Source organism: Panthera leo, chromosome B2 (assembly GCF_018350215.1).
Source record: "Panthera leo isolate Ple1 chromosome B2, P.leo_Ple1_pat1.1, whole genome shotgun sequence".
In the NCBI taxonomy this organism is placed as follows: Eukaryota; Metazoa; Chordata; class Mammalia; order Carnivora; family Felidae; genus Panthera; species Panthera leo.
Window position 1 is genome coordinate 108,847,575 of NC_056683.1, and position 14,360 is coordinate 108,861,934.

A 14,360-nucleotide genomic window follows, 5' to 3' on the forward strand; every position below is an offset into this window, starting at 1 on the left:
TTTACTGTCATTGGGCAGAAAACTCTACAGTGCGTTTAGGAGAGGGAGATGGCCACCAGGAGGGTCAATAATTTGGGGACCCACTTAATGCCAACTTACCATATGAGTACTTCATTAAAAAAAAAATCCTGACATCTCACTACAGAAGATATTGATTTTTAATGTGTTGCCATGAATGGGACCGAGATACTATAAATTTTCAGTTCCTCAAAGATCTGATACAGGTCAGATACCACAATTTCAAAATTAAAATATTTTATATATAATACAGTTATAAATATAGTTTTTGCTACACTGAAGGAAAGAGTAAAAATTCAAAGCAGTTGGGGGAGGGGGGTTGGAAGGTAGATTTGGGATGAGCATACCACCATGTATATTCATTTTTGCAATGTCTGTCTCCCATCCCACCATTTCCTTTGTTAATTGTCCCCACTTAAGAGGAAAGGAATTAGATCATCAAATAACCCACACCCACCTTTAACTTCACACACCTTGGCCAATATGAAACAAGTCTGCACTGGCTATACTCTGTTCCACCATTTTTATTTACTGCAACACAAAACATGCAATATATATAATTTTAGAAAAGATTGTAATATTATAGAGAACTTTTTATTATCCCTGGACTTTTGGTGAAACAAGCACTAAAACCAGTAATTGCTATCTATAAAGAGTAACTACAAGTAGTGACATTCACGCCTCTAATGCTCTTCCATTTTTCTCGTCAGCAAATTTAAACTACAACTTGATCTCAACCTGGCTATTCCTCAGTGCCTTTTCTCCCCAACCCTTCCACGTCCACCGGCCTCCCCTCCACTCTCCTCCCCGCCTTTCCTCTGCCCCTCCCCTTCTTCAGCCCCTCCTCCTCGTTGAGTCAGTGGCTTGAAACTTTTAAAAGCTCTGTGCTCCAATTAGAAAAAAGCTTTTACGAGGTATCAGCACTTTTCTTTCATTAGGGGGAAGGAGTGAAGAAAGTACCAAGCAGCAGCAGACTTTTAAACTTTAAATAGACAGGTCTGAGTGCCTGAACTTGCTTTTTCATTTTACTTCATCCTCCAAGGAGTTCAATCACTTGGCGTGCCTACTTCTTTTAAGAGAAAGAGTAAGTTAAAAAAATACTTTACCTGTTCGTTTCTTTTTCTAAGTAAAAGTTTTCTAAAGTTTGAAAATTTATTAAATGGAGCTTTGATATGGTACTGTAAATGGAATGGTGAACTTGAAAATGTGTCTGTAGTTTTAAATTTAAAATTGAGCGTTCAGTATTTATTTTCTTGACTGTTGAAAAGTTCCTAACAATGCAACAGGTAAAATAAGATTCAAACTTTTCCAATTGGAATGAAGCACTAGTTTACTGGATATTTGGTTCTTCATTTTAGAGTATAATTTTTCTTTTTTCTGGAGTCGATAATAGTCTAGGTGCTTTGTAACTTGGGGTGGGGGGGGGGGGTGGCCTGGGTTGGGGATTTGACTGACAACATCACAAAAATCAAAGTGCAAATTTGCTTAGCGTGCTTGCTATAGAATTCTACACTGTGTGCTTTTTCATATGTAAATCTTGATTGATGTTCTATAGCCCTGCAAAGCAAACTTCTTAACAAAGTGCTTTGTTAAGACCTTGCGGTTACTTGACTTCCACGTGGTCCCTTCCTAGAATTTTCCTCAGTAAACAAAAAGATATAAAAATCAGAGTTGTAATATTGAGGTTTTTAAAACAAATACTTTATGTTAGCAACCACTTTGGAAAGATTTGAGACCCTAGGAGAAGCACCTTTTTTACTCGACCACGTTGGCAATTCAGCAGATGAAATCCCTTGAATGGGTGGTTACTCACAAAGCATTTGAAGGGAAGAAACTTTTAGAAAAAAGTGAATGCCAGGATGCATTTTCAAAACCGTCTCCTAACACTGAAACTCCTAGAAAGAATATGAAATAAAATAAAATTTCTTAAACATCGCCTTAAGGGAGCTAGCCGCCACCCCCCCCCCCCCCCCCCCCCCGACTCATGCCCCTCTTAAGTCCGTCCGAACCTGTAACAGACTTCAGAGCTCTGGGGCGACTTTGGGTTGGAGCAGCTTGGGTGCTGCCAGTAGGCAGTGATTATGTTGATTTGTTATTTTAAAGGGTTCAGTTCCTTAAATGCTCTATTGGTAACACATTCTGTTATCCAGAAATGCAACCATGCATTTTGGTGCTTGCTAAGGATTTTGTTCACACTTCACAGGCCAAAGTAATTAGTTTAAATTCTTAGTGCGACCCTACAGTTTGAAGTATTTGCACCGGCGAATGCTGAAAAGCAAATAAAAATGAAAGCTTCTGCGGAGCCCAGGGGCGGGGTGGGGGGTGGCGCGGGGCGCCTCTGCCATCTTAGCATCTGTCGGGCTCGCTCCGGGCTCCTGCGCTGCCGGAGCTCCGGGGTTTGGAGAGGTTTGCTAAGACATTTCCCTGAAATCCTTACCAGCCAAACCGAGCGCAGGTCCTCGTTCCGCCACTGAAAAGGAAGGGGAGGGGGAGCAGAGCGGGGGCAGATGGACTGCGTGCCAAATGGTAGAAGAAGAGCAAACGATTAATTCAATTAAACGTGTCAATCCAATTTCCCTTCCCTCTCCCCCCCTCCCCTTTTTTTCTGAGTCCTACTGTGTAAACGTTGGTAAAGCAGTCTGAGTACCTCGGGGATTACCGTGCTCATATTGCACTTGTAACTCTTGCAAGTTCTCGAAACTTCCCAAGAATGGGAAGGGGGGGGGTGGGGGGGGAGCATAATGAAATGAGGAAAGAGCTAATGACGTGTCCAGAGGCGAATCAGTACAGGATTCGGAAACTCAAACCTTGAGTTCCGAGCAGCGGATTGCCCATAAATCCACTTAGGCATCCAAATGTTTACTGAGCGTTTCTGATAAAGTTTATCATAATCTCCCCTTGACCAGCCTCACACTCACCCTCACCCTGGGGCAAGTCTGTATCTCTCTTTACAAGTGCTAAGTGGGGGTGGGAAGAGGAGACCTATAAATTGTTGGTAAAATAGATTTGGTTTTATTTGGAAATGAGTTTAATTTCTTTTGCTTCACGAACCAAGTTAGTAGTAAAAACATGCTTAATCTCACCCCCCCCCCCCGAAAATTGGGCACACTTGATCACCAAGTGTTCCGTTGCAATTTGAAGAATAGATATTTCTTAAGGAAGCCTGATTTTTACTTTCTGTACGAAGATTGTTGAAAATAAAAGCCAGTATTAATGCAGAAGTCTCATTAATTCCATCTCACATAATGAAATAAACTGGTTAGAAAATAACTCGGAAGTGTAATTTTTCTAGGTAGGCCGAATTGACTGGAAATTATACCAGTAACAGGAGTACATTCTGTCCTGGCAATGTATGTGATGCTTTGTACTTCCCAAAGTCAGGGGTATAGCTGTCACCTGTCCTTTGCGTGGAAAATGCAGTGGTACTGCTGTGCTCCTACTTTCTTCACATTTTAAACAGGTTCCACATTTTTCTAATGCCTTTTAGAATTTATCACCACAGCTGCCCCATCCACTGGATTTCTCAGCCTTTCCCGTGTGATTCCTTCATTGCTGACTCCGGGAAACAAGGTTCCAAAGAGACTCTCTAGCAAGCATCTTTAAAGGGTGCGTTTTCAGATACTGAAAGTTGTTTTCTTAGTTAGATGTTTCCAATTCCTGCGTAGAGAAGGATGGAAACTCATGATACAGTGCATTCCTTCCTTTCTTTTATAATATCCAGAGGTGTAGCTTGGTATGAAGTCTCAGAGCCTTTTATATATGATACCCGAGGGAAGAGAATGATAGGAAAGTCACCAGTGATTAATACCTTCTACTCCACCTTTCCTGTTCTGACTTCCCTCCAAGATTCTAGGTTGTTTGAATAGATTTTTGGAGCTTATCCACAGATACCAGTTCAGCTCTGAAGGGAAAAGTAGTTATCTAGTGTTTATGATTAAGGTCAATATTCAATATAGGTAAGTCCAGTTTAAAAAAAATCCCCAGAGTTTTTCCTTCATGGGAGGTTAATTGTGTGAATTCTGTGGTGGTGGTTGTGTGGGGGTTTTTTTTGTTTTGTTTTGTTTTGTTTTTTGGGTCCTTGTGATAACTACCTAAATTTTTCACTTTGCCTGTCTAAATTCACCATTTATGTATGTACATATTATTTTTTGCCAAAATGAAAACACAAACCATGGTGAGATATGTATATCAATGACTTTAGCCTTAAAATTTTCCATAATGTCCATATTTGAATTTCCCTAGCTTTCTAAGTAATTTCTAGAAAATACAGATTTTATGGAATGTTTAAAATTCAGAGTAATGTAGAAATGGGATGGGGGTTTTTTGTTTGTTTTGTTTTTTTAAACCAACTTCTGTGAGCTAGATACATTCTATAGAATATGGCTCTTTTAATTATTTGAGGAAGATGCCTTCAAATAGAAACAAAGACAGGAGATGTTCTTCATGATTTTTTTCTTTTTTTCCTTAACAGCTGATAAAGGGTAAATTCTTCCTTCTAGATCTGTAGGGAATTGCTAAAATAGCAATATTGTAATCATTACAAGAGCATCTTAAAAACTAATTGATTACCATTTGGAAAATGTTAATCATTTCCTAGCTGCTATTTTGCTAAAAAAATACTCCAAGATAAAATAAATGAGCTATATCTATATCTAAAGATCTTTTAAAGAATACTAGCTAAACTTTATTAGCTCTTACTATGAGCTTTCATGTGCAGGAGTTATCTTATTCAGTGCTTACTGAAGAAAACAGACTGTTCTTAATCAATACACTTGTGAGTACCCTAATGGTGTATTTATGTGATGACAAAATAACCAGGCTGTTCAATAAAAATAGTCAATTTGGAGGTAAGTGGAGGAGAACACCAAGAACTTACAGAAGTTGTGTTTTGTTTTGTCTCACCTCACAGTAGAAGAACATGGCTTTCAGCCTGCAGCTTCTGACTTAGTTAAGGTTTTTCTTCTGGCATCCCTAAAGTGACCATGAGGCACTCCTGTTAGTGGGGGAGTTGAGTGGTAGCCATTGAACTGGGGGGGGGGGGTCTCTGTGTGATAGGTATCATACTATCTTTGGAGTCCCTCAACCCCTATCTCATCTCATTGTTCTATGGAGGCTGATGTAGGTTGACTATGTGGTGAAGAGGGAACCAAGGAAAGAAAGTCTTGTAGCTCCTGTCCCCCCCAAAACTACACAGTTCTATGCTCACATGAAAGCTGAGGAAATATAATTGTATGCTTCCTTTTAAATAGAATAGGTATTTAAATGGAATAGGTTTGATACACTACAGAGTTAGGCTAATCCTGCAGATAGGAGGAAGCAAAGGTTGTGTATTATTTAATGAACTGGGAATATTTACCATGGTACTGGATTCAAATCATTCAATGCCTGCATAGACTCAGGCTACTTAGAGGTGTTATGTGAACCAGGGTTAATATCAGCTGCTGCTCTTCCCCTTCAGAGCCCCAGCCCTACCTCAAGATTTGTCATTCTTGAAGTAAAAACAAGTTTAAATGGGCAAGACACTATGGTGTTACTTATTCTCGGCACTGTGGTGTTATTTATTCTCACCACGTAGTGTACAGAGTGAGAATACAGCAGAAGGGGGATGACAACACAAGTTTGTTGTTTAATATCTTAACCTGTAACAACATAATAGACTGAATAAACATCTCTGATACCTGACGCAGTTCTGCAAGAATCCCAAATTACTGTGCTGTGTAATAAATTCAAGAAGCTCTTTGTTAAGGAACCTTTTTACTTACATCAGTCCTTACTGCTTGCTCAGGAGTCATTTGAAGCATATTGTTTCAACAGACAGTTTTCTGTTTTAGCAATTATCACTTGAAAATTTAATGTCTGCATATGAGATGCTGACAGTACTTTTTTTTTTAAATACTATGAAACTAATGTAAAGAAAAAATTAGTTTGAAACTTCAGAAATTTGGGATATATGTAAGAGAATCCCAAAGAGGTAGTAAACAACAAGACTGGTGAATGGAACCTGGTGCCTTTTTGGGTACTGTGGAGACCACAGTGGACAAACCCCCTTGTGGAGCTTGCATTCTGATTGAGGAAAACAGACGGTAATAAGTCCTTGTCCTGGAGAGAGACAAACAACAGACAGGTAAATACATATAAAACCTGTCAAGTAGAGCTAAAGACCATTAAAGAAACAAAAACAGGACAAAGGGAAATAGGAAGTGACAGGACTGGAGGGCTGGCTGATGAAGTGAGACCAGAACTGAGACCTACAGATGTGACAAAGTGAACTGCGTAGACAGAGCAGAGCTGATCAAGGCAGATCAACTTGATCTTTCTTTCAAGATTGGCTGGCTGTTGGAGGAGAATAGTTTGGCAAGCAGGGTGACTAGGCTAGTGACCTGAAACCTGAGGAGGTGATGATGGCTGAGATCAGGCTAAGTGGTGGGGAGACTCCGTCAGTCTGGGTTTTGGGGGAAGATAAAGCCTATAGTATTTGCTGACAGTATGAATGTCAGTTATGTTAATTATGTGTGGATATGAATATTACCAAAGAACATCTGGCTGTTGTGACTGTAGAGGAATGGTCGCAACTGAGCTCAGTCAAGAACGTTTACTGCAAGGGACAGGGGTTCTTAGAAAAGTTAAAAACCTCAGGAGCGTTTACATTTTAGCTTGAGTGGCTTAAAATTTTTTGGTCTTAGTATATTAAACACACGCACTGCATTACCCTTTCCCCCAGATAAATCTATGAAATGATTTTTATCAGGCACTTCGATAGTCATTTTCTTACACATTTTTAGCCCGTGTGATTTTATTTTTCCTTTAAGTGCTTACTTTCAATCACTGAAAGGTGATCGATATCAAGTCTCACTTTAGTTCTTAATCCTATTTAACTTTACTTAAGTCCCTACTCTAAACTCATTACAGCTGTCACTTGTGAAATTCTCTAAAATCAAAATGAAAATATTTTCTAATTTTCCTAACAATTACTAGGGCATTAATGACATGGAGCGACTTGACTACAGCTTTGGCGTGGTGATTTGTTTTTAAGGGCCTGGCAAAAGGGACACTCAAAAGTAATTTAAAATTGAAGCTTTCTTTTCATTTTGAATCAAGTGTTTGGATCTTTACGCTCTTGGGGAGCATCTGATGGAAGTAGAGTGACACAGGGTGGTTCAGTGAAGGGGGAGCTCAGTTCCCAGATGCCCAGAGAGCCTCTGCTCCTCATCCCGGACCACCCCTTTGGCCTTTTTAGATTTTCTTCTCCTTTCTGCTCTTCTAACATTTCTCCAATCCTAAATATTTTGAATAAGCACCAAAAATGTCAAGGAACCATTGTTTGCCTCCTGGCCTGAAACTTCAGAATCACCTGGTGCATTTGTTTTAAAAAAGAAAATAAACACCGAAAAAACCCAACCAAAAACCAAAACCAAAAACTAATTTCCCTGCACTCCCCTCCTGCCCCTCACCCCCCAATCAGATTAAGTCAGGCTGGTGAGTGCCAGGAATGTATATTTTCAACAAATGTTACCAAATGATTGTGGTTCAGGAACCACTGCAGAGGGTCCAGGGGGTCCTTGGAAAGGTCATGCTTGGATGCCCGTGGCTTTTGGCCTCTAGTCTAGAGGGCCATAAAGAGCAACAGGAAAAAATGTGACCTGACCTGACATGGTACACAGAAGACAAGAAGGATGATCCAGCTGCTGTCAAGCATTTGCTTCTAATGAAAATTTTGCATTAACTCCTTAACTTAGACCTTATTCTACATATAAAGTCCCAGCTTGGGAACCTAGAGGTGAAGGCATGAATATACATGAAGTACACTCAGCTCCTGTGTTTTTCTCCTGTATCACATAAGGAATATACCTGTCTTACGATGGTAAATATGAATGAGGTATACAGTCTGTAAATCAATGCCAGGGATTCAGTAAACATAATTATGCCCATTCTTTATTTAAAAAATATTAATTTTTTAACTAAGATTTGGAAAAATGAAAATACTAATGGGGTAGAGGGTCAACTAGTTGATAGAACTTTTGACTCAAAACAAAGTGAACAACTACCAGAAAAAGTAACTATTTTTGTTACCTCTCCTTGAAAATCACAAGCATTATAAGCCATCGCATTAAACATTATCTGATGGTCTCTGTGAGAGTGGTAATGACAGGTTACAGGATACTGGGTGTCCAATTGGATAATTCATCTTATTCAGATGAAAGAGTATAACTCATTAATGCAAATGACAACTGCGTGGGTGCTTAAAGAAAAGACAACTTTGCAATTAAGTTGCTGGTGTATTAATAAAGAACTATTACCTAGTGAACTGCCCAGTGACCCATTTCACATACTGTTGCACTATGGGGTTGTTTTTGGGAATCTCAGAATTACATGAAAGTTGAGTTTTATTTTCCATAATATGTACTGGAACTTAGTATAGTACTTAATTTCCACAAGCATCTACATAATCATATTTTACTTTGAATAATGATGAAGCACTGACCAAGATGACAACTTTTCAGTGTGCCTGGTAATATCTAAACATGTTAAGTTTGTCTTGAGCTCCATCATTGGGTGAGTATGATGAGATGTTTGCAGACAGTTTATCATTTTATAGTTGATTGTTTTTGTGGTCCCCCTTTCCCCCGGCAATTGGAGTATTGAGCAAAAGCAGATGACACTGGCAAAATATTGTAATTCTCTGCAAACAGAATTAAGGCCAATTTACACATCATCACATAGAAACTATCTACTGATATAGCTCCAAAAATTCTGTTTTGTTTGTTTGACCCTCATGGACTGTACTTCTTCATTCCCAGTGTACTATTTTCTGCTAAATTGTAGTTTTTTTTCTATGTTCTCTTCACCATTAAACTGTCCATCAAAGCTAAATTACTCCTATCACTTTGAGCCTCCCCTGGACTCTAACTCTTTTTGTAACCTTATAAGCCTTTGTTTTTTTGTTTTTTGTTTTCCCTTTGTTCTTTTTTGACTGCTCTTTCCATACATCAGCTTCACTGTCTAACGTGTCACTTCAGAATCTAAAATGGCCCTTCCCAAAAGTGGAAGGGAAGCCCCCTTTTTAATGACCCTCGGAAAAGCATTACTTCTGTGATCTGCCTACCCACTTCCCCGTCTTCCTTCAGCATTCTTTGGCATTCTTGCCATCAAAGATACCCATCGACTGCTGATTTAGATAGCTGGCACATAGTTTCATTTTACGGATCTGCCGTCTCTGTTCCATCTGGGAAATCCCAAGCCAGATTTCCATTTCATTTCTTCACTTCCCTTGGAGGGATAGGCATTAGATGGCACTGTAATGTTGCATGGTGGGGAAGACGACTCCCTTGGATTTCATTAACTTCCTACAAGGAGAAAGTGGCTCATAGTTCAATTCCAGATGAGAAGCTTTTATATTCAGATAATGAACATATTTCTATTTCTAAGAAGCCTATATAATCCTACTTTCAGTTACACTGTTTAAAATTTATTAGGAAGTTCCTGGAAAGACTTTGCTTAGCTTGTTTTTGATTATTAAATAATCTTTGAGCTCTTCTTACTTTTGTAACTCTCCATTTACTACTCTGGTGAAAATTAGACTGTATTCTCTATGCCTGCCACGTGTAATGTTACTCATTTCTTCCCAGCTTTCAGCCCTTGCTAAGATTGTATGAAAGCGTGAGAACATTTCTAGCCTTAATCCAGCTTTATTATAATTTTAAAACCAGTGTGGTGCCCTAGAAATCCTTGGCCTTGGGATCATAAGTCTTCTTGTGGCTCTAGTAATAGTTAAATATTTCCTATACCCCTAAGAGCTCAACTTTCATCAATTAACTGAAGGAGCTATTGACAGAGGTATGAATCGAATTATATAAATAACTTTTGGGATCCATGTTGAGATCTCTACAGAGTTGGATCTATTTCTCACCCCCAGCAATGGGGAAGTGCTAGGCTTAAGATATCTAGCTATTGATAGGAAGTTAAATCTAGTATATCGGCTGAGGGCCCAAAGCCTGGTAAGTGAACTTGAAAGTGTACAGCAATCAAAAGATGAAAACCAATCATTTTTGCTAGAGATAACACTTTAAAGTGGTCTAATAGGAGTGAGACAAATTGAATTTTTACTTGAAATGTAATGTGCATTTATTTACTCTTTGCTTTTTTGAAAGAAGTGCCCTGCATATAATGACAGTGTGTCAAAATGGTGTATTTTAGTACACTATACTTTTCTCTGGGAAGAAGACAGACTTTTGGACCACATAAATCACTGCTTAAGAAGAAACAAGTATAAATGACCGTAATATAGAATATACACAAATTACACTTGAAATAGCAAGGTGAAACATTTCAGAGTAGTTAGGAATAAAATGCTGTATAATAGCATTAAGGTTTGGAAATAGCTTGTGTATAAATGTGTTCATGGGTGTTCTTACTTCAGTTCTTAAATACCCATACTTTTCGAATACCATCCATCAGCATTTTGCTAAGGCATGCATCCAGACACAAGCCTATCTGGCGAGAACTATTGTCACTTATCAGATGGATAAAATAAGCAGAGGCACTTAGCATAGACAGTTTCTCAAGTCACATGGTAGGGCAGTGGTTGAGCAAGTAACATCTTTGCCAGTTAAGATTGCAATTTACCAGGCACATCGGCTCTGTTGCTACTTCAAGAAAATTGTGAGACATCTTTGCAGGCGGAAAATGGGACAGGAAGAGTTTGCACTTTTTTGGCGGGGCAGGGGCGGGAGGGATGTGCTAGAAAGATATGAGAACTTTAATAATATTTTGACTATTGACTGAAAACAGTTATACATTTTAACTAATAATTTGCAGTCTATATCATTTAGTTGTCTTTCTGCTTCTTTTCAGGTGGTGCTCTGGCAACATGGGTGACTGGAGTGCCTTAGGCAAACTCCTTGACAAGGTTCAAGCCTATTCCACCGCTGGAGGGAAAGTGTGGCTGTCTGTCCTTTTCATTTTCCGAATCCTGCTACTGGGGACGGCGGTTGAGTCGGCCTGGGGTGATGAGCAGTCTGCCTTTCGTTGTAACACTCAGCAACCTGGTTGTGAAAATGTCTGCTATGACAAATCCTTCCCAATCTCTCACGTACGCTTTTGGGTCCTCCAGATCATATTTGTGTCTGTCCCCACACTGTTGTACCTGGCTCACGTGTTCTACGTGATGCGCAAGGAAGAGAAACTGAACAAGAAAGAGGAAGAACTCAAAGTTGCCCAAACGGATGGTGTCAATGTGGAGATGCACTTGAAGCAGATTGAAATCAAGAAATTCAAGTATGGTATTGAAGAGCACGGCAAGGTGAAAATGCGAGGGGGCCTGCTGCGAACCTACATCATCAGCATCCTCTTCAAGTCTGTCTTTGAGGTGGCCTTCTTGCTGATCCAGTGGTACATCTATGGATTCAGCCTGAGTGCCGTTTACACCTGCAAAAGAGATCCCTGCCCTCATCAAGTAGACTGCTTCCTCTCTCGTCCCACAGAGAAAACCATCTTCATCATCTTCATGCTGGTAGTGTCCTTGGTGTCTCTTGCCTTGAACATCATCGAACTCTTCTATGTCTTCTTCAAGGGTGTTAAGGATCGTGTGAAGGGGAAGAGCGATCCTTACCATGCTACCACTGGCCCACTGAGCCCCTCAAAAGAATGTGGATCTCCGAAATATGCCTACTTCAATGGCTGCTCCTCACCAACTGCTCCCCTCTCACCCATGTCTCCTCCTGGGTACAAGCTGGTTACCGGAGACAGAAACAATTCTTCCTGCCGCAATTACAACAAACAAGCAAGTGAGCAAAACTGGGCTAATTACAGTGCAGAACAAAATCGAATGGGGCAGGCAGGAAGCACCATCTCCAACTCCCATGCACAGCCTTTTGATTTCCCTGATGACAACCAGAATTCCAAAAAACTAGCTACTGGGCACGAACTGCAACCACTAGCCATTGTGGACCAGCGACCTTCCAGCAGAGCCAGCAGCCGTGCCAGCAGCCGACCTCGGCCTGATGACCTGGAGATCTAGATCCAGGCTTAAGAGCATCGAGATTCCGCTCACTTGTGGAGAAGAGAAAAGGTGCTGTCGAAAGTGCACCTTAGGTGTTCATTTTGTTCCATTGCAGGTGGTACTCAACAGCCTTCCTCATGAGGCTTAGAAAACACAAAGACATTAGAATACCTAGGTTCATTGGGGGTATTTGGGATAGGTGGGTGGAGAGGGAGGGGATAAGGGAGGTACATGTTGGTATTTAATGTAGTTGATTCAAAGAACTGTAGTTCTAAATATAAGTTGCATTAGGTGATACATAGCTAAGGGCTTTTTCTCCCCCCACACACCCCTAAGAATAGTTCTGTGTATGTGAAAGAGTGGGTGATATTTTTGGATAAATACTTTTTTTATTCTACCATGAAACTGAAATAACTTTGACCAGGAAAAAAAAAAAAAAAAATGCTTCCTGGACATCTTGTTTCTTTTTATCAAGAAAAAGTTGGAGGATTGTCCTTATGTCCCTGCTAAAACATTCCATTGTTAAAATTTGCACTTTGAAGGTAAGCTTTCTAGGCCTGACCCTCCAGGTGTCAGTGGACTTGAGATACTATATTTGTTATTCTTGGTATCAGTTAAAAGTCCAGACGAGGCCCACAGAAAGAGACTTTCCATCGCATTTTCAAATCTCGGCCAGTCATATGGACATTATTTCTTTTACATCTAGTTGTGACATGTAACTGCCATCACTGTTTCATCATTCCTCAGCTACTATTCACATTCATTTAGTGGTTTCTGTAAACATTTTGAAAACAGTTGGGATGTCACTTAACATTTTTTGAATTAGAGTCAGGGAAGCAAGCCATGCTCAATATTTAACAATCACTTATATGTGTAAGTGTGTGGAAGAGTGTGTTTTATTCGTCATATATTGGTACAAGCAGATGCAGTATAAACTCACAAATACAGATTTGAAAATAATGCATACACAGTGTTCAAATTTGAGCCTTTCTCATGGATTTTGTGGTGTGGGCCAATATGGTGTTTACATTCTATAATTCCTGCTGTGCAAGTAAAGCACACTTTTTTTTCCCCCTAAGTGGTTTTTTTTCCCCCCCCATGTATCCTATTATGGATACTGGTATTGTTAATTATGATTTTTTTTCCTTTTTCTCTTTTTTTAGAATATAGCAGTAATGCTATTGCTGAAATGAATGATTTTCTTTTTCTGAAGTGTAATCATGAATGCTTGAATGATAGAATTTTAGTACTGTAAACAGGCTTTAGTAATTAATGTGAGACACTTAGAAGAAATGCTTAGAGTGGGCTTTTAAGTGTGCCTAAATGAATTTCGCAGTAACTGGTATCCTTGGTTTTGTCCTACTTAATACACATTAGTTCAGAACTTGTATTCTGTTATGAGTTTGACAGTCTTTTGGAGTGACCAGCAACTTTGATGTTTGCACTAAGACTTTATTTGGAATGCAAGAGAGGTTGACAAGAGGTTTCAGTAGTACACATGTAACTAATTTATTTGAAATCTACCCTAAAGAAATCTACCAGTTTCTTCAAATGTCTTCTTAAAACTCATCAGAGATGATTCATGAAAATGCAGAGCATCATACTTTTCTTCTTGCGTGTCAGCTACGTAAACAATTTTGTACAATGAAAAATACTAATTGGTTTGACATTCCATGTTAAACTACTGTTACGTTCAGCTTCGTTGCATGTAATGTAGACCTTGTCCATCAGATCATGTGTTCTGGAGAGTGTTCCTTATTCAATAAAGTTTTAATTTAGTATAAGGAGAGCAATCTATATCCTGTGTGATTTTTAAAACTTTTATTGCATCTATTCACAATTATCAAAGACATTTCCATTAGTTTTGATGATTTAGGCAAATAAGATTCACAAACTTCAGGAGTCTTTAAAAACAACATCATTAGCTAGGTTCAGTGCAACATTGATAACAGTTTTGGGTATTTGTTAAACTAAGAGAAGATAAAGTACATAAGTGTTGGATTTGGAATATAAGATTAGCGATATGTGCGATAAAGCTTAAAATAAGGTAATGTTAAGTAATTTAGTAGATCCGTACATGAGAGAAGTAAGCATGAAAAGATAAGGACGATGTAATTTGAAAACTGGAGCCTCCTGGAGATAAAAGACTAAGAACAAAGTCCATTTAAGTGTGGTTATGCTCTATGACAAAAGAATGAAATAGATCTAGGAATCTTCTACCTAAAGACATTGTGAAAAATACAAAAAATAGATTTTAGAAATTCCTAACACCCCACCCTCCCACCCAACTGAATCATTCAAAGGGAGTAGAATAGTTTTGGACAGTGTATAATATTGCTATAAT

The 14,360-nt window shown here is 39.2% G+C and overlaps 1 protein-coding gene across 1 annotated transcript; it reads left to right on the forward strand.

The window, feature by feature from the left end:
* Positions 1–913: 913 nt before the first annotated feature.
* On the forward strand, positions 914–13,805 carry GJA1 (gap junction protein alpha 1). The gene is made up of 2 exons (XM_042939721.1): positions 914–1,102; positions 10,870–13,805. The coding sequence occupies exon 2, from the start codon at positions 10,886–10,888 to the stop codon at positions 12,032–12,034; it is 1,149 nt and encodes a 382-aa protein (XP_042795655.1). The 5' UTR covers positions 914–1,102; positions 10,870–10,885; the 3' UTR covers positions 12,035–13,805.
* Positions 13,806–14,360: the final 555 nt, after the last annotated feature.